General features: G+C 38.0%; 1 protein-coding gene across 1 annotated transcript in view; it reads left to right on the top strand.

Moving 5' to 3' along the window:
- chst8 (carbohydrate (N-acetylgalactosamine 4-0) sulfotransferase 8) overlaps positions 1–9,505 on the top strand; it is a 177,843-nt gene extending 168,338 nt beyond the window's left edge. Inside the window, exons 3-4 of the mRNA XM_080885635.1 lie at positions 1,170–1,207; positions 5,380–9,505. Coding sequence (XP_080741761.1) covers positions 1,170–1,207; positions 5,380–6,552 — 1,211 coding nt within the window. The 3' untranslated portion in view covers positions 6,553–9,505. The remainder of the gene's footprint in view (positions 1–1,169; positions 1,208–5,379) is intronic.
- Positions 9,506–25,279: the final 15,774 nt, after the last annotated feature.

Here is a 25,279-nt window from a genome sequence, read left to right as displayed (position 1 = left end):
ATTTATATGTTCGCGTTTCAATATAAAGTGAAATTCAAGATGCCCATCCTGCTCTTTTTAGTGTTAAGCGATCAAATGTTTTGGCAGCACCCAAACACGATCAGGAAATGTCACATGCCGCTTCCCTAGTCTGCCGCTCTTCTTTTTCCTCCTTAGCCTTTTCCTCCAGTGTCTCATTCAGAAGAATGAAGACAAAGATTCAACACACAGAGCCAGACAGCAACAGAGAGCTCTCTAGCGCATACTAATCTAAAACAACACTGCATCTAGGCAACATGTTTTATTCTATCCCCACTGAGGCGTGTTTAAGTGTGAGATGTGTGAGATAGGGCTCTGCACATCTCATCACTTAGGAAAGGTTGTGGCCTGCATCTTCAGCCCCCCCCCCCCCCCCCACCCAATGCAGGTTCCTATCACTTCCATCCTCATATTGGAAGTGACAAGCCACTCAGGCAGAGGTGTCTTCGCTCACCCCATCAGCAGCCATGCAGCCCCATTCAGAGCTGTCAGCCTGATTACATATCAGATGGGAGGGGTGGGAAAGGGAGTGAGGTGAGGGGTGGGGTACCTAAGGAAAAAGAGATGTCCAGCCGGAGACAGACCACTAAGCACATCGTCTGTCCTGCTGCTGCACATCTGCCAATACACATCCACCTGTCACCAAGGCTGCCACATAACCAGTCTATATGTCTCCATCACTCTCCTGTTGATTTCTAAAATTTCAACAACATGTATCTTTCAGTTTGTGTGTCATTCTCTCTTTTGGTTTGTAATTGGCCTCTTTTTAAAAAAAAACTTTTTGTTACTTCGCTTTGTTGTTTTTTTGGATCTCTCATTTTTAGTTAAAGTTCAGTTTTATTTGTTTAGGGTTTTTTTCACCACATTTCACTGAAAAGGGCTTATCACAGGGAGCACAGCTCATTTACCAGCTATTCATGCTTGGTGGCAACTCATTACTCAGATAATATTACCTATCCTACCTCTTTGCACCAGAAAAGCAGTGTTAGTTTGCTCGGGATGAAAGAAGATGTGCTAACTGAACAGAAGCACTAAATTATTGGAGGTTGTCTGAGGTGTATTTGAGGTTCCCAGCTTCTTCTATGAGGACAAAAATACATGTTGTTTGCCTAAGCACTGATTTTATTGTCTTTTTTCTCTTCTCTCTCCAGGCGTGAAGCTTGGAAGTACTCCACGGCAATCCAGAGAGGTATGTGTTTACTCCATTTCTCCCAAAACACATACACACAGGTTGCTCCCACCTGTTATCTATTGCAAAAAAAAAAGTGATTGTCAGCCTTGTACCTCTCAGCGTGTCTGATAGCATCTGTGTAGAAAGGCTGACCTCACACTGTGCATTCAGCCAGTCAGACTGAAGCTGAGTTTAGTGAGTAAACGATCCCAGTTGCACCAGGCCAGTTTCCTCGGGGTATTATCACACCTGGAGTTTTTTTTCCTCTGTTCTCCGTCAGCAAAATTTTTTTTTTGCATTTATTCTTTTTGTTTTACTATTTTCAGTGTTTTTCAGGTGTAAAAAGTATACATTGTGTTCTTTATCCAAGTCACAAATACATCCACATGGGCTTAAGCTTATATAGTAACATACAAATATGATTTAACATTAAATATTCACAATATTTAAAAATAACAATAACAACAATAATTGAACCCTTTGATTTAATACCTGGAGAAATCTTGTTTTGAGTCATCAAACAGGAGGTCCGTTCTATAACTGCAAGATCAGACCTGCATATTGTTCAGAAGCCATTTTGGACCAATCTTCCTTAAATAACTGCTTCTATTCAGCCATATTTTTTTGGCATGAACTGTTTTCTTTTGATTCCACAGCTTCTCAGTTGGATTAAGGTCCCTGATGGGGCCACTCCAAAAGGTGGATTTTCTTTCTGTTGGTTGCTCTGTTTGAAGTTATTCGGTAGATTTACTTTAATGTTTGGGGTCATTTTACGCTTACGCTTGCATCGCCTGGCATCATGACAGTATCCTTTAATATATTGTTTTAAATGTGGGAGTTCATTTTCGCTGTGACGATGCCAAAATGCCCAGGCCCAGAGGCAGAAAAGCATAATGTAATGCTCTCTTAACTGTGCATCACCTTTGGAATGATGCTTCCAAAGGTTCAGACACAGTGCTGCCTAGCATTCCCAAATAATTCAGCTGTTTCATAAGTCCTCAAAACATTTTCCCAGCAGAGGCGTCAAGGGCAAAGGTTCTTCTTTTCAATCTTTAGATGAGAGGAGATGGTTACTGTTGGAGCTCAGCAGCTTCCTCTATGCTATCCTACTATCAACTCTGTCTGTTCAATGATATATGTATTTTAGAGACATGAACACAGATGTTAATTGGTACACCTTTGGCCTTCAGAACTCCCCTAATTCTTCAACGCATAGATTCAACACAGTGTTGGAAACATTCCCCAGAGATTTTAGTCCATACTGGCATGACATCACACAGTAGCTGCAGATTTCTTGGCTTCACCTCCCGTTCCACCATATCCCAGGGGTTAAGATCTGGTGACTGTGGAGGCCATTTGAGTACAGTAAGCTCACTGTCATGGTCAAAAAACCATTTTGAGATTATTTGAGCTTTGTATCATGATGGGTTATCCTGCCCGGAAGCAGCCATCAGAAGATGGGTACACTGTGGTCATAAAGGGACAGATATGGTTAGAGACAACATTCAGGCTGCGGCATTTAAGCGATGTTCAGTTGGTACTAATAGGGCCAAAACATAATACCCCCCACACCATTATACCACCAACTCTAGCCTGAACCATTATTAAGAGGCAGGCTGGATCCATGCTTTTATGTTATTTATGCCAAATTCCTATCCTGCCATCTGAATGTCACAGTAGAAACCGAGACTCATTAAAGCAGGCAATGTTTTTCCAATCTTCTATTGTCAAATTTTGGTGAGACCAGTGTAGTCTTCTGCTGCTGTTGTAGCACATTTAATTCAAGGATAAATGTGTGTTCAGATACACTCCTCTGAATACATTGGATGTAATAGGTAGTTATTTGAATTAATACTGCCTTCCTATCAGCTTGAAGCAGTCTCGTCTTTCTCCTTTGACCTGTGACTTCAACAAGGCATTTTCTCTCAGAGCACTGCTGCTCACTGGAGATTTTCTCTTTTTCAGATCATTCTCTCTAAACCCTAGAGATGGTTATGTGGGAAAATCCCAGCAGATCAGTTGTTTCTAAAATACTCCAACCAGTCTGACTGGGTCCAACAATCATTCCATGTTCAAAGTCTCCTAAATCTTCTTCCCAATTCTGTTGCTAGATTTAAACTTCAGCACTTTGTCTTAGTCGTGCCAACATGCAAGGAGTTGTTTCCAAGTGTTTGTCTGCTTAGGTATTTGCATTAACAAGCAGTTAAAACAAATACATAATGGTTTTCCTGACTCTGCCTAAAAACTGCAGATGCATCTTGCAAACTCATAAGAAGATTATTGCCATTTTGTGTTCACACAACAAAATTTTGTTTGGTAGCTCTGGGCACAGAGGAGAAGGGGCAGTTAGCACACTCTTTTACATACATACCTTTTATAAGCTTAAGGTTTCTGTAACCTACACCTCCACATTTGTTCACATGCATTTTCCCCATCTATGTTGTGAATTTTTAATTGATGCAATCAATATGGGCAGGAACAATACAATTATTTGTATATTATTAGTCATAATGTAGATTATGTAGATGTAGTGTAATATATAAATAAATATGTGGCTGTGTTTTAGGTCATTAACAAAAAAACAGTCATATTCATTCATTTCTTTTAATTATTAGGGGTTTTGAATTTTATTAACTACAGAAATTATTACTTATGATTATCCCTCCCTGTGATTCCACATCACTTCATATTTTGACTTCAACTCGTTTTTATTAGCCAGTAACTTGCACAAAAACAAGTTAGAATTAAAGTAAATGGAATTTTTCTCATCTGAACATATAAAGCAAAATTAAAACCTTTGAAAAGTTTGAGTAAACAACAAAATGTGTTCTAAATGTTTTAAACATCATTATAAAAGGCAATGAGGATTTGAGTTGAGGCTTTAATGTGCTATATTTTTCATCATTAGCACAAATAATATCAGGAATAAACATACATAACAAAAAGAATAGAGTTCACTTAAAATTAGCAAAAGAGATGGTGAAGTGCTAAAAAAAAGAAGAATATATCACTTAAAAGCCAGTTTTAATCAAGTAATGAGAAAGTTTTTAAAAAGAAAAAAGACATTAACAACCAATTAAATTGCTAAAACAAAATACACAAAAGGGAAAGTTAAGATAAAAGAGCAAGACTGATCATCAAGATTTAACGTTTTTCCATAAATTTCAGCAACATGAGATGGCTGGGAATGAAAAAGGAAGTGCAAACACTTAGATAATTAGCCAGAATAATCACTTTTTTCCGTTTGGATCATAGATAAAATAAATTATATCATAAATAAAGATACATCATCTATTTTTAATGACAACCTGCTATGAATATTACATTGTATGCATATGGACATTCAAAACAATACGTGGTCTAGGGCTTCACTCTTTGATGAACAAAACATGTAAGGATCCACTTTAAATATAGATCTGTAGCTTAGAAAATGTACAAAACTGTTTTCATACTATGAACTACAATGGTCAGGTAGTTCCTACTATGTTCTTTCAGCTGACCCCTGTTTGCTCTCTCTGTCTCTCTGCTGTGATCATCAGCACCAGAGAGAGACTCACACCGGTGTAAACCCTGAAGAATGTGTACCAATATCTGCCTTGCACTCACCTTAAACACACAAGGACCTTCCCCCCCATCCTTTCCTCCCTCCAGATGAACGAACATGACCATTTACGTCTGGAGAGGGATGAACCAAGATTCATGGTGGTCTCATCACCTTGTCTGTTGTAAAATTAAAATTATACATCCAGTCCATTGGCTTTATGATGCCATTACAGCATTTAATTGAAATAAAATGTCAGAATGCGTGATGGCCTTGGGCATCATCTGATAGTAATCAGGCAGTAGATGATTCTAATTTGGATTCCTCATTAAGTGTTTATAAGACATTTATATGGCATTACAGCTCAGTTTATTGATAGGTCATAGATGGCATTGGGCAGTGTGTGGCATTTGTGTGTACCAAAGTTAGACCTTTAAGCTGTAGTGAAACAGCACCATCAAGTGGCTAGTTGAAGAATAAAAAATCTGGGGTACATTTCTGACACAAGTTATAATATATACCATATTAATAAAAAAAATATTTATATTAATGGTTCTTCTTTGCATAGCCACCTGAAACTGTCCTTGTTTGTTTAGTCTAAAGAGGTCTGCAGCTATCAACTCTAACCTGTTTTGTCATTGTTTTACAGACACTTTCCACTCGGGACCGCGAGAGAGGCAAATCTGATAGTTTCCAGGACCTCCAAGTTACAGAAAACATCCTGTCCAGCGCGATCCCTCCAATGCAGTTCCCACATTTTGAGAAGAGCAGAAAAACAGCCTCCCCTGGGTCTCAGGAGCAGGACATAGGTTCCCTTCATGTCACGAAAAGACAACGCAAACTGCTAAAAACAAGTCCTCCAATTCGACACACCAAAAATACCATTTCCTCATCTTCCTCATCCTCAGTCTCATCCTCATCTTCAATTTCCTCTTCATCCCCAATGTCCTCCTCCATTACATCGGGCTTTTTTTCTCCAGAGAGCTGGCAAAAGCTCTCCGGTATCCTGGAAGCACGCCAGCAACTGATGAAGGAAATCTGTGCTAAGTACAAAAGCAGCATTTCAAAGACCATCACACGTCATCATGTGAAAAGCATCTTTGTGGAGGACAAGTACAAGTTGCTATACTGCCAGGTCCCCAAGGCAGGATGCTCCAACTGGAAGAGAACCCTGATGGTGCTGGCGGGTAAGGCCTCCAACACTCAGAGTATTAAGCATGACACAGTCCACTACGGGCAGCATCTCAAGAAGCTTGATAGCTTTGACCAACAGGGAATCATGCACCGTCTGCAAACCTACACCAAAGTCATATTTGTCCGTGAGCCCTTGGAGAGAATGGTGTCAGCTTACCGGGACAAGTTTGAAAATCCCAACAACTACTACCACTCCCTGTTTGGGAAACCCATCATTTCCAAATACAGGGTGAACCCATCAAAAGCAGCCCTGAAGACAGGAAATGGGGTCACATTTAAAGAATTTGTCCAATACCTGCTGGATGTCCACCGGCCCGTAGGAATGGACATCCACTGGGAGCAGGCAAATCAGCTGTGCAACCCTTGCCTCATAGATTACGACTTTATCGGCAAGTTTGAGAACATGGAAGAAGAGTCTAACTTTCTCTTGCGATTGGCAGGGGCACCACCTAACCTCACATTGCCCAGTTTTAAAGACAGGAACCCAAGTGACAAGCGGACCTCTATGCAGATCACGGAAAATTACTTTTCACAGGTCAGCGCTTTGGAGAGACAGCGAGTATATGACTTCTACTACATGGACTATCTGATGTTTAACTATTCTAAGCCTTTTAAAGATTTATACTGACTTAAGAATTACGTGACTGCTTCACGTCACATTTTCACAGTCACATTCCACTACATTTTTACCATAACTGTAATTTTACCATACCAGTCTTTACTCACATGCTCAAATAGGTCTTTGCGTCTTAGCAGAGAGATCAGAGAGACCAAATTTCACTCAAAAACACTTTAATTACATTTTTTTAGCAGATTATATTGATTTGTAGACAGTTTGTGTGCTGTTGTATTAAATACTCTAAATTGTCCTAAAATGCGAAGCGTTTATTCACTACTAGCAGATGGTGAGGTAGAAATTTAAAACTGTAAACATTAAGCTTCTAAAAAGATTTATTATTGTTGAACAGGCTTTAAAAAATATGCCTTACTCTAGGTCAAATAGCATTTGTAAATGTGTGTTTATGGTTTAAGCACCAAGTTTACCATAGATTTCAAGCACATACCTTATCTTACTTACAACAATATTCATAAATGTAGTAGCTTGAGTCCTTGGTATTCTTAAATTGTTCACAGTCAAACCCTTTCATGATTTAAAATGTTTGCATTTACTGTTTGACCTAGGGCAAGTTAGGCATCAATATACCTCTATGTATCAGTGCATACTAATACAGATATTTGATGTGAATGGCTTTACTAAATATAACTAAATGAAACACTACAAATACTATAAATCTTTAAATGTGTCAAGTGCTGCCCACTTGGAAGCTGTGTGCGCCTATTGTAGCATTTTATACTTCTAACTTTGTCATTTTGTGCTTTTCCTTAACACATACATGTGCTGTAGGTCCTCCATCAATAGGGTGTCTAAAAGCAGGGTATAAAGTGTTGCTATGAATATCTCTCAATATCTATTAGTGTTGCTGATTTACCAGTCGATGGTATTGGAAATTTAAAAAAAAAAAATACAGGCTAAAAACAAAAACAGATAAACACTTTTTTCATATTACATATGACATTTTTCAGTAATGTACAATTTGGACTTTCCAGCAAGAAACAGATAACAAGTTTGCACAAACTTCTTTATCTGCCACTTTAACCACCTCATAATATTATAAAGCAACCCATCCCCTCTGTATATATCATAGCTATTCAATACCAACATATAGGCTTTTTTCTGACTCTACTGTGTAAAATTGTATAATGGGCATTCAGATGAATATATATTTTTCTATGTATTTCTAAAATATAAATATATATATATATAGATATATATATTCAGTTCTTCTTGGTGATGGTTACTTCCTTTTTGATGTCATTTGTTGTTCTTTCAGTAATATCAGTGTAGAGTGTTGTGTAACTGAAGAGTTTCTTTCCAAAACAAAATATCCACCAGCTGAAAACCAACACGTCTCAAAAAAATTTGAAATGACTGCAAACTATTGATGCAGCATTTAAAAAGTGCAAATAGCTATGTTTGAGTGATGAATTGATCTTCTTTGGTGCTTTGGAGTTAGGGTAAGATTTTGTTTAATATAAATGGATATGTACAATTTTGGAAATTAGCTCTTTGATTATTTTTTTCCCAGATTCATTTTGATGCTCAATGGGATAATAGACCCTGTACAAATGAGCTGCATTCCACCTAGTTAGCCATCCAAGCTGAGGACATTTTTACCCATAGCATACCCGTGCTGTGTGTTTATATGTGTAGTACTGAACTACCTGTTTAGATGTTTTTAACCCCACTGCACATCTTTTCATAAAAATATATACACAAGAAGGCTGCAGCTATCGTATCCTTTGTGCAACATGGCTAAACTACTATTCCCAACACAAAACCCAACTGGCAAGTCATGTTGTTCTTTTCTTTCTTTCTTTTTAATATGCAACATGATGCAGGTCAGACTACATATATTATGTGCACTAGTTAAAACTGCAAAAGAAAAACCCCAAAAACAGCAGTTTTTAGGTCCTAAGCAATCAGATATTTAAAAATGTTTTAGACATTCAGACATTTTAAATACAAGACCAGTGGAACAAAAAGTTGTGAGGTTAAATACTCTAGGTTTTCATCTGAGTTAAAAAAAAAAGAAAAACAAGGAAAGATTAAATATAATAAATGTTGAGTTTAACGTAACGTAAAACCCAGACAAGTATTCAAAAAATTTACATTTAGTTAAAATCAACTTGGTTTACTGTTTCATCTTTAAGCTGTGAAATGGTAAACATGCCACAATCAGAAGTGGTTACAAATGGTGTATAACACACCAAAAGCCCACAACCCACACACACTAAACACCTTGATTAAAGAAAAAGTCATTTTAATGGCGGCAAAGATGGATTTGATTTATTCGATTCTCTGAACAACCTATGGGTGATCTCCAATAAAATAGTAGTCACTATTTAGCTCTGTTATGTCCTTTGCAGCTCACTGGAAATTTATTTTATGGTAACAAAAGTTGTATTTGCCTAGAGAAAAGAGGGAAATCATATTATTCAAATCTATACACTATAATACTTTTTTAAGACCTTTAATAATTTTGGTGATGGTAACTGTATGAACTTTTGTCAGTGTAGTGTTGGCTTTTGCAATGCCAAAATCTAACCTTTGTTTAGGTTCTGGTCAAAATCTATGTAGGTGTAGCCAATCTTTGGCCAAAACAGCTAATGCATTATGATGAGTATTACTTTTGTAAATACTCTGTCAGTCCCTGCCCCCCTTCTAAAGAAGATTTCTTGGTTTTGTGGGTATACGGACAGATCAAAAGCATAACTACAGTAACAAGTGAATGTATAACAGTTTATTGTTGGTGCAAATCTGTAAAAGAAAAAAAAAAGATTATCTTAAGCCCTTTGCCTTATTTTACACTGCCAATCAAATGGTGTATTTCAGGAAGATATTTTTCAGGAGGTTATTTCTGGCTGATGAGTGTCTGCTAATAAACTGTCTTTTAGCATTTTCATGTGTTATTTCTTTTTTTCATTGAAAAAAAATGTTGTTTGTCAATCTCGAGTTTGTGAGCTTTGTTGAGCTAAAGGGCTCCAGAATGTAAACCAGCAGCATTAGAGCCAGAGCCATGTGTGACTCCAAATAAAATTTCTACCATGTATTAGTTTAGTTCTACAAATACTCTGTAATTAGCACTAAAAATAATGTGCAGATAATGCTGCTGGATATGTCATTACCTTTTAAATTTTCACCAAATATCACCAAAAGTTACAACAAATGATTCTGACATTAATGTCTGTTGCCCTGTAGTTCCAAATCCCAAGTCCATATTGTGTGGGTTACAGGAGTTAAGGAAATTACCAAAATAGTCAAAGTTGGTTTTTACACATGAAGCTGTTCCAGGTTGAAATTGACCAGTTGCTTATTCAACTAAGATTGCCATAAAAGGTTTCCCCTCTCACAATGTAGTGCTTGAGGTCCGGCCTGCAGAAATCAACAAATAATTTACAAGTGCCTTTAATTAATTTGATCGACACTATTGTTGTTTTTTAGGCCATTTTTGTATATTTCAGAATATAAGCGCATGGCTTCCAAAAATGTGTTATTAGAGCAATACTGTACAGTGATAGATGAAAACAGGTATGATTCACAGAAGGGTTCATAAGGTTGCCATTTTTGTCTTTCTGAAACAAAGCAGTGTGTGACTAATATGAGAGGTATTCAAGAATGCGAGGCAGTTAGAGAGATGAGTGAATATTTTAGTTTGTAGTGGGTGATGTTAACGTTGTTGGATGCAACTGAGGATGAAATTTGTTTGATTAAGTGTACAAGTAAAAAGATACTCTGTGAAAGCTGGCAGCCATGGTAATACTGGTATGAGAACAAAATATAAATTCTGTTTTAAACAACAAAGGCCCGATATTGATGCTCTTTTAATTAGAAGATGGTATTAAGAAAAAACGAACATGTAAGCTGCTCGGTTAAAAATTGAACTCATGTAGCCACGATTGTTATGGCACATCTGACAATGCTGGAATGTGATACAACAAGGAGAACTGACTTCTTGGGATCATGCCCCTCTCTGCCAAATGGCAATCAATCTAGAATAGATATAACCGCCAAACTGTCAAGGTGAGTGAAGTAATCAACACATGAACAGGAGGAGGGTTATTACTGATCAATCAATACACTTAATCATCTTTTTTTCTTAACTGCTTATCCAATTCAGGGTAACAGAGGGATTGGAGCCTATCCTAGCTGTCAGGGGGTGAGAGGTGGGCTACACCCAGACAAGTTGCAATGAAGTGGTTTGTCAGCAGCGATATGTCACCAGTCAAGGCTACGGGGGAGACAGACAAGCATGAACATGCAAAGTCCACAGAGAAAGGCTCCTGTGAGCTGGCAGATTCAAACCCAGGACCCTCCTGCCTCACCACTATGCCATCCCAAGCACACAATGTCACTGTACCAATCAAGATCCTGTAATGGAAATTATTTTGATGCACAGAGCAGGTCCCCCCCTCCATGAGAGACCCAACTAACAGCAAGTGTTAACTTTGTGAAAAAAAGAAAGAACATAATTTAAAAACAATTTCTTCAAACTGCTGGATTTATAAGCGAGTAAAACAAAAAGTACAATAGTACAATTGTATCCACTTGCTCAGTTTTGCATATAGCAATATACTATAGAGTCAGAATAATAATGTTAAATAAATCTACCAGTAGTTATTCCCTATTTTACAAAGGGTTATGCTTTTTTGGTTAGGTAGTACTTTTCTAAATGTCACTTAAATGTAACAAAACTGAAAACGTTACTCTATAAATGTACATCATAAATGTGCTTATATGTGTTATATCCCAGCATATACGGGTAAGTCCTTCTAGAAAAAGAGTATCCCTTTTAAAAGCAAAATGAATAAACGTGTTAGGACAATCCTCAAAAGATCAAAGGGACAAACACAGATTATGTTTCCTGTCTCTATTGTCCATAAAATTAAATGTACCAACACTCTGAATTATTGTGTCTGTGACCTGAGTTCCAAACGTTGTTTTACATAACAGTGGTCTCAGTAGGATATTTCTATTGCTGCACTGATTAATATTTAAATTAACAGTGTTGAGAATTAACTCTTTAAACAGTAAGTCATGTCTATCCATTATGTGCCTCAAAGGGATAGAACTCATATTAGAATCTCTGAAGGTTAAGTCACATCAGCTCACAAAACTAAATGCTGGCAAATAACTGTCAATGCATGTTTTATGTCTGCGAGTACAACTTTTCATTTTGAGATCTAAGTGCCTTCAAATTGGTGCTTTTATTCTTCCATCACACAGCCATAAAGTGTCGGTTCTGAGGGAAAGGACTCGTTTCATTTCCATTTTGTTAATAGACTAAAGTAGGTACCTTATGTTGCCTAAATTTACAGTCATTTGTATGATTCTCACACACTCAAAGGAAGTAAAATCTGTCACAGCAGCATTTTTTTTTCAAGCATTTCATTTTTTTTTCAATTTACCTAACAAAAATGACATTACTTTAACATAAACAAATAGCAGTCTTACGATGCTCTTGTATCTGTGTATGTATGTAAGTGCATGCTTGTGTATGTATGTGCGTGCCTGCATGCGTGCGTGCGTGTCTGTGTAAATGTGCGGTTATGTTTATGCTTGAGTGGAAGATGAATATTGCAGCACAAATTGATCACTCTGTAGAGTTAGAAATTTGATTAAATGCTCAAGGCTGATTTCCGCAACAGCTCGTGTATAAGTCATGAGAGCACTTTGGGGGAAGTTAAAACTGTGGAGAAAACAAAAGCCATCCATTTACCTCATTAGTGTGCGTGGAAAATCTTGACATGCTTTGAAGAGAACGTGCTTGTGTAGCAAAATCAGCTTAAGGGCCCAAAGCAGACATACAAGGGAGGCAACCAAACATCTTCCCAAAGTGATAAACAACCTCGCCTTGCTTGGGAGGACTGTAAAAAGAGGCTTTGCTCCATTTTTCAAGTATTATTATTATAAGTTCCTCAGCTAATCTTCCTCTTTGCCTTCAAGCCAGCATTAACATGGCTGATGACAGGTTTCGGCTGATTCGCTGACGACAGTTCTATCACACAGACATTAGCAGGCACACGCACGCACACATGTATAGGACAAAGACTGACACAAAGCGGTTTGCAAGGGCTGTCTACATGACTGCATCAATGCCTCTGCAAAATCTCCCATGTAATAACGGAACAAAACCAATTTAAGGTGTTGACTCTTCGGTTCAGTAGAACAAAATCTGAGAGGAAGGAAATTCCCTCAAATGTCAAATACAAAACTTGGCTGATTCCCACGCATGCCAGGTTAATTCTCCGCCTTTTGCATGAAACCCTTGTTTGTTTTGGCAATGAGTGTGCTGCACGCTCCAGACACATCTCTCAATGACATAAGCCTCATTAAAATGATTTGCTCAAGCTCTGTTATTAATCAAGCCACGCAAAACGACAAGTGGAAAATAAATTTACGGACGAAATCTCAAAATTCAAGTCCTGCTGAGGGCACAACCTTTCCCAAAATCTAATTTGGTGAGGTATGCTGGTTTTCATCAACACAGCTCAATCTGAAAACAAAAACTTCGTCATTTAGTTAGTTGAAGACAGAGACAAAAGTAACTGTGGCTGCCTGGCAGTAGGCAGGTGAACCATACAGATACACAGCAGTACATTCTTAAGCAGGCCACAGAAGTGGTGTTATATATTCAATTCACACAATGATGATTCCCAGGTTTTCAAGGACAGATTTCCACAGTGCACTTGAAAATAAAGGCACGCATTCAGAGGTGGAGGTACTCATTTGACCACCACAAACAAAATACCAGTTTAGTAAATATTTGTGATAGTTTCCATCCTTAATTCTGTAAGCATAAAAAAATTCAGCAAAACTGATCATTGATCCAAACTGGGGTATTTTTGCAATTTGATGAGTTGTGTTTTTAAATATATGTAAAAGGTATCACGGCAGAATGAGTAATCTGATTGCTCTTTTCTCCATTTTATAAGTATCTCTATAAAATGATAAGTATCTGGGGGTTTCGAAGGAAATTCCTTTATATTCAGCTATGTTATTACTCTTTATTCTAAAAACTCCAAAGCCATGCTGTTTGTTACCTCTGCTAACCAGAGAAATATCATATACAACCACATGATGGCAGTACTGCTCTGAAATATGACAAACCCCAACAATGCTTTTGCTTTTCAAAGAATGATTTATGGACATAAAGGTGTGTATAGTAATGTGAACTTAGGTACCAAATTTGCTGTCACTGCCTGTCATGCTTCACTAAAACATCAATGAAGGCCTTTGCAAGGCTTCTAATTAGGTTATATGCTGAAACTGATATAAATTATGCAGCAGCTTTAATGAACTTGAATCAATAAACATAGGTTCCATAATGAAGTCACGCAAGCTGCTAAAGGCTAAGTGCTTCTTTACCTTGGGGCTACGTCTCTACCAAACTGACACAACTGCCACGAATGGCTAAAACATTTGCATTGATAAAATGCATTTTCACACTGCCTTTGTGTGTTTATATCATAGCACTGCTCTCTAAAACATGGCAACGTTTCGTGTATGTATATTTATTTAAAAACACATTGAGGGTTGAAGCAAACATCTGGGTGGTGATGATGATGGACAGGAGATGAGGAAGAACACTGAGAGTTAAAAGCAAATAATGAAATAAAGACATAAACCAGACACAAAATTGATTAATATCAGTATAAGTATAAAATTCTTAAAAAAACACGGAGCTGAAACACCTCAAACCCTCCAACCAGAACAATGTGTCTGTAAGTCTGTAATGGCAGATTTTCACAGTAGAGAAAAGTAATATGTGATATACACAGTTAACTGAAAAATACTATTGGAGAGGTGGGCAAATATTTAAAAAAGGAACACTAACACTAATAAAGAGTTGGGGTTTTTTTGTTGTTGGGTTTTTTTGGCATGACAATAATGCAGGCAAGCTTTTGCAGTTGATTTGTGTTGCAGTGTTACTCACTTGTTCCTAACAATGCCTTAATACACTGAGCACAGCTTTCCAGTAGCACTGCCAACTCTCTTGGCTGTGCAAAAAAGTCAGATAACATCACACACATGTAATTCAGCATTCAGTTAACAATCAAGTGCAAGAGTGCAACAGATCTAACAATGTCTTCAAAATAAAATCAACAGTTTCTGACATTTATGCTCCTTTCCTTATGTCAAAAATTGTCAAAACACACAAAAGTATAGTGGACTTTTCCAACTAGCAAGCTTAGAGACTGAGGAATTAATCCAACATGGAAGCACCATGGCCACCTGCATAAATCCCCATAGACTTCCATATAACTGCCTGGTTTTACACCAAAAAGAGACATGTTTTCAGGCTGGTACAAAACCCAGCTTTGGTGTCTATCTTGAGTAAACGTTTTGTTTTGACTCATTTTTTAGCATGGCCCGTTTGACTAGCAGGTGTTTTCTACTGATCCATCGGCTGTGTGCTAGCCTTGGCCACAGCTAATTTAAGCCACTGAAGTGGACAGTTTGTGGCAACACCTTTGGAAGAATTTCTAATGTTGTCTGTCAAATATCACAGATTTAGAAGAAGAAGAAAGTGTACTTTATTGGTCCCCGTGGGGAAAATCCCTCTCTGCATTTAACCCATTCACTCAGTGAAGCAGTGGGCAGCCACTGGGCGCCCGGGGAGCAGTGTGTAGGGACGGTACCTTGCTCAGGGGTACCTGAGGGGAATCGAACCCCCGACCTTCCGATCATGGGGCCACCACTCTACCTACTGAACCAGGGCTATCCCTGCCCTGGTTCTGTGAACATAACTGTGCTGACAGCCTGTCTAAAATGCCTGTGCTGCAGTTTTAGTGGGTGGAGTTACTTTGTACTAATTAGGTGGGTACCTGCATGTCTGTGAATCACACATGCCATCTCTGAACGTACTTTGATAACCAAGCTTGTTAGCATTTGCTGACAAGCGCATTTCCCTCTCTTGTCCAGAAATGCTCAGATGTTTCTTAAAAAAAGAAAATTATAGAGAAGATCAATATCCTTCAGAAGAATTTACAAACCAGTGGGTGATATGATGGAGATTATAGCAACACCTCTAAGGATTTTTCACTCAAATAATCTAGATTAATTGCCATGGAGCAAAATGGAAAAATGTCTTACATATTTTGTTCTTATAAGCAAAAGCATAACTTCAAAACCTTTTTTTCTAAAGCTGGTGGAACCTAACCATCAGTTTTTCTGACACAAATAAAGCTGTGCAGCTTCAGTTTCCTTCGCCTATTCGAAAAAATAAAGCACTTCTTCTCAAACAGAAACAACAAATATGTAGGAGGAACACACTTCATTCTCTCCATAAACAAGTTGAGATCCCCTGCCAGTTTAAAGCTGTTTGGTTTTCTTTATCTATTAAGGTGTATCACGCATCACAGTCAACCTTTGATTTTTAGAAGCAGCCTTATTCACTTTGGAGTCACCCTCAGAGTTTCAACAGCACTGAAAGCTTTCTCACCTTCTTTTATTTTCCCGTGGCAGGCAGCTCTCACAAACTCCCCATCCTCCCAAAAAGATGCAGCCACTGCTTTTCTCTTCTCCTCCCTTTCAAGGAGAGAGGCAAGCTTTCAATGAATCACCCTCTGCTCACGCCATGTTCTGAACTGTGTCTTCCCTTCGTCAAACAGCGTGAGTGATGGAAGTGACAGAGAAGACACCTGCCCTGAACCACCACTGATAGAGAGGGAGAGAAACAAGGAGGGAAGAGGAGGGAGGGAAACGCATTGCCTGATGGGAGAAACACACAACGAGGCAACAAACTTGCAGAGACTATCACTTATAGTGACAGGCCAGGAGGTGCCGTGCTATTAGCAGGCCGTAGGGTAGGCCCAGAGCGCAGCCCGTCCTACATAGGATGGATGGGCCTCTCTCTCGGGACTAAATTAATACTGGGAGTCTAGTGAATTGCTTTTGGAACAATGTCCTCCTAAGGAGCTAATCAGACAGGAGTTATCTAGAAGTGCCTGTAGGCTGGCTGGCGTGGTTGCAGCGCTGTGGCTGCCTGGCAGAAGGCAGGTGCACCACACCGATTCACAGCAGTTCATTCCTGAGCAGGCCACAGCAGTGGCATTATATATTAGACTCTGGGGATGATGAATCTCAAGTTTTCAAAGAGAGAGAGATTTCTATGTACTGAAAGTGAAGGCACATGTTACAAGAGGAGGAAGTTCTTGTATGAGCATTACAAACAAAATATCAGTTCAGTAAATTTGGGGGATTCTTTAAAAACTAGTTTTTGTTTTTGCAACAAAGGAGAAGCAACTTCGCACTTGTGAATATCAAATAATTCCCCCATTAAATATGATATTAATGACTTTTATACCCAACTAGGTGGCAAGGCTACAGTGAACAACACAGACATGTTTTCACTTAATTGCAAACTAATAACTTTTTCCAGCATCCAACAGAGCAGATTTAGCATTCGTTTGAAATCAGCGGCTCCTTTTCTGTCCATTAACTCCAATGCAAAGTGAACAAGCAGTTTATTAGTAACTCCGTAAGCCAAAAAAACGGAGGCTGTGGCCTTAAAACCCAGAGATACAGAGATATGGAGCATGGTTCTGCTGGTCATTGGTGACCTTATTCATCTTCTGCATTGTATAGTTTGGTAATATAAAATATTAATACATGCTCCAACTACTAAATAATTTAGAAAAAGAAAAACAAAGTAGCAAGTTGCAAAGTTTCGATATGCGATGAAAGAACATTTTAGATACAATTCAGAGATTTAATCTGACAAAAAGAAAAAAAAAAACAAACACAACAAGGAAGCAATGAGTCAAGAGGGTTTTGCTAAAGCATGGTACTCATCTACAGCGAGATATAACTAGGAGCAGGTTCAGCTGTATGTATAAAAAAAAGAGAAATGACAGGTTAATATTAATGGAATGGATTGACATTTATATAGTGCTTTCAACTACAAGCCACAGTTTACCATATACAAACACAGGGTTTTATTCTATGTATTTTTAGTACTCTATGTAGCTCACAGCCAATTTAGGATGACTAGTTAATCTTACATTAACGTGTATGTTGTTTGGCTATACTGTACTGTGGTCATTACTCAAAAAAGTAATGTATCACACTTACTTTTTACTTTTTAAAAAGTAATGCATTATATCATTTAATTACTCCCCAGAGAAAGTATTTTTTAATTGCATTACTTTTAAATTATTCTGTAAAATGTTCTGAAATGCACTGTCACATAATTACAGTTAACATCATAAATCTTAGGCTGTGGACTCTCACGCCAACGCAAATTCTTATCCTATGCACACAAGCTGAAATCAGCTGACTGAAGCTCAAGAAAAAGGCATGTTTGATGATTTTTTTTACCGCTGTGCAGACAACTGAAGAACCTTTGTAACACAGGCACATAATTGTAACTGTAATGTGATTACTGTGATTTAGGATATGTACATTATGGTATTACCATAATGTGATTATAGTAGGTTTTGATCACTGGCCAGGGCTTTTCTCCATGCAGAAAAACCCTTGCCAGGGTTCAAACCAGTTACCTTCCTCCTATGAGGCTACCAGGCTAACGACTGCATGACCATGCAGTGAGCTTAAACAGTGGAGCCAGTGGTATACGCTGAAGAAAGACAAGCAGAGACCATGATTAAAAAACACTTTTCATGCTCCACTTCTTTTATTCTTTTGTATATTCTGCACTCTGCGTGGACATCTACAGCTGCTATACTCCTTCCTGGTTGAAGAATTGTAAAAATTATTATTTCTAAAGTTATCATCACATTTTTACAATTAGCTGACAATGACAAGTGCTGGAAGAATTTTACAGAGCCATTTATACAGTAAAACCAATAAAACACTATGAAAACACATCCCGACACATAAACTGTGTATTACTAGCATAATGTATCGGAAGAAACAGTAATTATTCTGCAGAAAAATTTTCCTTGTCGGTGTATTAAGGATTAATATTACTGCTGCTGATATGTACGGTTGAGCTCATTTTAAATATACAGTAATATATCAAAATCATGTTTGTAGTGCCGCTGTCCTGCGAGGACCGCATATCTGGGGGGGACAGTTTTTACTGCACTTACAAACAAAAGCTTTCAGTTTGATTTTAAAGAAGTATATTAAAATACATGAACAACGAAACATCAGCTATATTATAAGACTTGAGCACTGTATGACATGGTTAACTACCAATTTCTACAAGGGAATTAAAAATATTAATGAAAAATTAAGATGAGGTACAGGTGAAATAGCTCATTAAACTTGGTAGATTTAAAGTAATCTGAAAATGTGGGTGGAGCCTTCACCTGTTCAGGTCACCTATTAAACCGGACATGGCAGGGCCTGGCGCCTCCTGTCGAGCTTCTTCAAGGCTTTTCTCACTAACGTGCTAAAGTAATTATTAAGTTTCTTGCGTGTTGGGCAAGGTAAGACTAAACTTATCTGTTAAGAGGTTGGATCACAAAAACACTGTTTACTCTGTACCTCTGTTTCCATACCAGTCGCAAATGATAGTGAGAGCAGTGAAAGCAGAGCCAGCAGTAGCTTGTCTTGTACAAAGATCTTCCGTCACTTTTCTGTCAGAGGAAGGTTTATCCGGGATGCGCATGCGCAAACAACCACAAAAGCCTACTGGATTCTCAGCATGCACAAGCTTTTGTTAACAGACAGTATAATGTTAACGGGACATGGAAAGATAGCTGAAATCGAGAAATGTTACAAATTTTAGTAGAACTGTAGGCGAGCAGAGTTTAACCACCTTCCAGAGACACATTCCAACAGCCACAAGAGGGCAGTAGACTAATTTAAAGGATGAAAAGCTCAATGACTATCACTTACGTTTTAATTGAGTCCTAGTTTTATATTTCACTGTGCCTTCCTTGCGTGGCCTGATAGCCAGGGGGAAAAAAGACATATTAAATTCAAGGCCAAAATAGGGGTGGGGGGTGGCAGTTAAAATTATGTATGATAAGCATTTAACAGTTTTTATTTTGTTAAAAACAGTAGGTGTTAAATGGAATAGTAGGAGTTATGAATACATATTTTAAATATTTTTGCCATAATTGATGAATGCTTTGGTGAATGTTATTCACGTTCACCTAAGCAGCAGGTGATAACCTGAACATAGTCCAGAAAGAAATAGAATTAGCTCATGCTTAAAAGTCACAAAAATCTGAAAGTAATGTATATATGTCAAAGTATGTCAATAATATTAGTGAATTAATGGGTCAGATAAAGCCAAATATTGACCGTGTGACTAGATGAGCCCTTTTACTATTTCATTAACTCTAAACACCACTAAGATTCACTTTATAATGAAAAGTAAGTTGATGCTGATGAAGGGACTGGTCTTCACTGCACTGCACCACTGGTTACAATCATTTATCAGGGGCATAAAGTGACTCGATGAGGTCTGAGCTGAAACAGATGAGAAAGCACTGAGACCACACACATGGCTGAACAGTAATTATGTGTAAGAGAATAAACTCTGCTTTCAGCACATAATACACACCCAGTATTACTTATGGCCACTTAACACAAAGTGTTGGTGAAAGAAAGCAATGTCTATGGGGCGCTGGCTTCTTAGCCTGCACCAGCCCAGGCTGAGAGAGAGCAGTGCCTCTGGCAAGCCCCAGCCTTAGCACTGCTTCACCTTCTGGAGGACAGCTAACACATTCAGACTGTAATTCACTTCACAAAACAGATATATCATGGGTTAACTGGCTCGTAACACCCTATTCAGCAAAACCCAGATGTTGCGTCTTTTTACCTTGTGTAAATTATACTGCATTATGCTGCTTAGAGGAACTCCGGTGATGAAGGAAAAAATTAATAACCCGACATTGTCAAAGCACTTTAAAAGTCATGCATAGGTTTCTAGTGCTGTAGCATAAGCAGAACTTTACTGTTGTAGCTTGGCGATAGTAAGTTAGTCTAAACAAGACGAGGTCATTAAAAGAAAAGAAAAAAAAGTCAGGTTTATTTTTTATTTTCTATTAACTATTTCATTACTGTATATCTTTTTTTTATAACATAATTGATGACACTTTTTTATCCATCTTAAAATAACAAAAGAATGCCTCAACAATCCACTTAAGTACAGAAATTAAATAAAAGTACCTGAGTTACCTTCATTCACTCCACTTAACCATTTTCCTTAGGCACAATATGCCTAATTTATCAACAGTAACTCTGAATTACAGAATTAAATGCACATTTACTCGTGTGTCATGTTTTCATAGTCCTGTTTTGTAAAGTGTAAGCTACAAAAATACTTTTAATAGTGTGTTGTGCTTCCATATGTTATGACTTAAGAAGTTTTTTTTTACCAACAACTGCTGTGTTTACTGTAAAAGAACTAAAACTCAAAGGACATGATGACATGCAAAACTGCGTCATTCTTTGTGTGGCTGTAACAAAAAAAACTCAAACAAAAAACCCACCACCATTGAGTATATGAAAACTGGATTTTCACCAACTAAAGTTGGTTGGATTGCATGTTGTGACCATAAAATGTCATCAGCCAGCAGCCTCAGTCCCTATCAGGCAGTCTGCTGCACAGAGCACTCTCCTCTAGCCTTGGGTGCTGGCCGCACTAGCATGCACCCTTCCCCCATTGCCTCTCTTCTCTCTCCTCTGTCTGTCTCTCTTTTACCAGGCTGCAGTGACCCACCCTTCCCTTCCACCCCAACCCCACCACTCCCCTCCCTGTCACCCTGCGGCGCTTAGCTTCCATAGTGTCAGTGCACAGGCCTCAGTGTTGACAAAGCAGCAGGCCTTCAGAAGACACATCAAACCCTGTCCCTCCTCTGTGCTGTTAGGGAGCTCAGCGCACAACAAAAGGACAGGGACTCAAGCTTCAGTCTCAGGCCATTACTAGTCTCAACAACATAGCTACAGACAGAAAAAGGCCCTCGAGGATAATGTACGTACCAAGACTTACAAACATGAGCTGGATCAGCTCAAACCATTCAAGACTCAATCCATGTTTTCTGACTGTTGTGATGACAGTGCTGTGATGGATGATTGTAAATATAAAACATAAGTCAAGGCTGTGGGTTGATGCCATCATGACACATGCACTCTAATGAGGACTGTGGGTGCTCTGCAATGCCAGGGACTTCCCCCAAGGCACATTGAGCGGGGGGAATGCTATGTGATGCATACCAGATGTGATTGGAGACATCACACTGTTCACGTTGTTACTGCTAACCAAATAGTAGCAGCAACAAAAGCAAAAGATCATTTTTCCTCTGTTTACACATTCAAGGCATGAGGCTGGATGCTTGTAAGACTGGTTTGAGCCAGAAGCAGAATAACACATTTCAGAGGATTTAGTTTTTTCCCCAAAGAACTTCAGAGAGGACTGCACATAGAAATGAAAATTTGGTGACGGATACAAGAGATGACATAAAACAAAGTTACATTGTCACTTCTTCTCCTCTGACAAAACAGAGAAAATGTCTCATTTCTTGGCATTTTGGCAAAGTTTCATAAACATTCTCATGTTCTAATTTCATCCTGTACTCACGAATGCCTCTATTACCTGATGACCTCCTTCACAGGTACTTTTTCATCAGTTTGTAAATATTTAGAGCCTTAGACCACATGATGGCAGCAGATTTTGAGATTTTAGACAATTCTTAAAATGTGGAAAATACATTTTCCGCTTTATTAAAATGTCAGATTTCTGTTTTTTAATTTATCTGATCTATAACATCCCAGAATGAGAGGAGGATATTTTCTTTGCACAAAGAAGAAAAACTAAAAATACAGGTAATATAATATATAAAATTATCACAATACTGTATTTTTATAATTGATTTATTGGTCTATATGGAAAATTGCCTTTTTTCTGAAATATGTTTATTTTAAAAGTATCCAGTCAATAAAGATGTCAAAAAAGGGGGTAGAATATGTAAGATTTTCCGTTTTTTAGCGAAGTAATATTAAGTACCATGATGGCATCAAAGTACACTGCCTTTTTCAAGGTTCAGAGTCTAGCATGTTTGGGGTACTCTGCAGGCTTCCAGTTGGCTAATATTTAGTAAATGTCTCAACCAATCACATTAAGATTCTGAATAAACAAAGACTGAACTTGACAACATCAGAGTCATTGCAGTTTTACCTGTAAAAGTGGAACTGTCTCATAACAGCAACTCTCAGAAGTACACAGAGTGTACACACTCTCCTTGTGCTCAGCTTTTTCTGAAACTTAATTGCTGGCATTAAGCACTTGAGGGAATTCTGAGCTGTGCTTGTTAGGTGTTTGTGAGCAACACAACTCCATACGTTCTATTAATAAACTGACACCCTTTTACCTTCTCTCTCTCTCTCTCTCTCTCTCTCTCTCTCTCTCTCTCTCTCTCTCTCTCTCTCTCTCTCACTCTCTGAACAATAAGTGTCGCTGCTGCACCTCAGACACACACCAACATCAAGCAGAATGTCAAATGGCTGTAAGAACGGAGCGATTGACAGCAACCGGGCTCCACAAGGCATGCAGATTACTAAAAGCAAGTTCTGAGCGTTCTTTTCAAACTTTCTCCACATGCCAGAGGGGCAAGTAGAAGTGGAATGCTTGAAAGAGATTCTTGCAAATGCTCACATTTAGAAGGGCGACTGTATTGTGCCTACTGTTTTCACCTTTGTGCACATGTAGTACAGTTGTGTGGGTGACCTGGGTTATGTGGATCAAAAAAAGGACATGTTGGCCAAATGCCCTAAAGGCTTTAATTGAAAGTAAGAATAAAAAAAGAGACAATAAATATTTTATCATTTTAATGCAGGAGAAAACACTACCCATTACCCTTGTACATTAATAACAACTTTACTGATGAATTATTATTGATGATTACTGACTATCAGATTCCACCATATATAGAAACAATATTACACCTGGTCCCAAAATTATAATGTACATTTTTATGCAGACGGCACTGTTTTATGCCACTGGCTCTTCCCTTGAAGTACATGCGATCATCTAAATGTATCAGTGAGCAGTTCATTAGCCCTTTTGGAAACACCAATCAAGAAAATGATATTCATATTTCTTATGGTGATATTGTTTATAGTCGTGTTTCTTCATCCACCTTGAAGCCTCTTGATTCTTGCATCACAGTACATTGTACTTTACCAATGATAAATTGGTGTAGGTCTTTTCTTACTCACTCTTCTATGAAGAAGTAGGATGGTCAACCTTAGGAAACAGAAAAAAGTGGCAGTGTGTGGTGTTTATTTACAAGGCTCTTCTGCAGAAATTGCTTGGTTAGCTCTAAACGCACTGCATGCAATTTCAGGTCACAGAATGTGCTAACATTACCTGTTATTCACAGTGAACCTGGAAAAACAATTTTTCATTACGTCTGTGATGGTTCTCAGTCATCCAGGTCAACATAGTCTAAGGAGCTTGGAAAGAAAAGCATCTGGACTTCTTTAAGTTTCCTTGCAGATGTTTCACCTCTCATCCGAGGAGCTTCTGAAGAAACTTCTTGGATGAGAGGCGAAACGTCTTCAAGGAATTTTTCATTACTTTGCTGCCTACAAATGGACTGAGCTACAGAAGACTATGAAGCTTCATTCTATGGCTTTATATGAACGTTTTTAAAAGGTGACATTTAGGTTTATCCAAAAGCTAGAGGTGGCTGGATAGACCCAGATATTGAAAGTATTAATACCAATACTGGCATTGGTATTGAATTGATTCTGTCAAGATAGGATAGATACTTTATTTGTTTAATTTGCGTTTAATTTTTTTAACTTCAAACATGCACTATGAAAAATGTCTGAACCTTAAATCAAAGTTATGTCAAATAGAAGCTATAAATCAAATAGGTGTGTTCCAGTTCACATCTGTTTGAGTTGTAGCTTATAGCACATTTGAACAACAGAAGATGATCCAAAGTGATTTAGTGACGGGCACATTTACATTCCAGGTATCCAAAAACCCCAGCTTTAAAATGCATAAAAGGTGAAAGTTGTGTTCTGTGTTAAATAAGTATTGGGGAAAGTAAAAAAATCGATTTGAATTAGTGGTCATTCAAGCGTGCTCTGAATTTGCAAATTGATGATTCATCTTATGAATCATGACACGTGGCTCTCCCCTTGATAAGCTGCCTTTATAGCTTAAAAGTATCAGTATCGGCAGTACTGACCCTGTATTTGCTTGATTTTAGATCAATACCAAAATTTGCAATATCCCACACTAAGATCCCTTGTACATGCTTTTTTTAATCCTCTGAGATACTCTGACCCCAATGCTAGTATCAAATCCAACCCTATGTTTTTTTGGGGGGGGAGGCTGGATTTTAAAAAAAAAGTTGATGTCATAATTGAATATGTTTTTCATACACAGGTTTCTGTTGAAAACGATATCTTGATCTCAATGAGACAACATGTTTAAATAAAGGATTTAATAATAATTAAACTCATCAATATGCATTTTTTTGTTCACAGTGTTACACCTAGCCAGCAGATGGTGCCATGTTCCATCTTTCATTTGAGTAATAAGTATATCCTCCAGATTAAAAAATAAATACCAGCATGCACTCATTCATTGGTGTCAGATATCTGACCTGCTTACAGCAAAAAAAAACAAAAAAAAAAGGTAAGCATGTGTCTGTACCACAAAAAAGAAGGTGGAATAAATTGTTTTTAATAAAAAAATATAGTACAATTTATCCCTCAGAGGCATAAAGCATGCAATACACCGTTGATGCTGTGATTAATATATAGTAGAAATATATATTCTCCAGCTTTATCCTCTTGT

Source organism: Rhamphochromis sp. 'chilingali' (assembly GCF_963969265.1).
Source record: "Rhamphochromis sp. 'chilingali' genome assembly, chromosome: 6".
Lineage (NCBI taxonomy): Eukaryota > Metazoa > Chordata > Actinopteri > Cichliformes > Cichlidae > Rhamphochromis > Rhamphochromis sp. 'chilingali'.
Note: the sequence above shows the minus strand (reverse complement) of the source record. Positions and strands in the feature narration are given on the sequence as shown.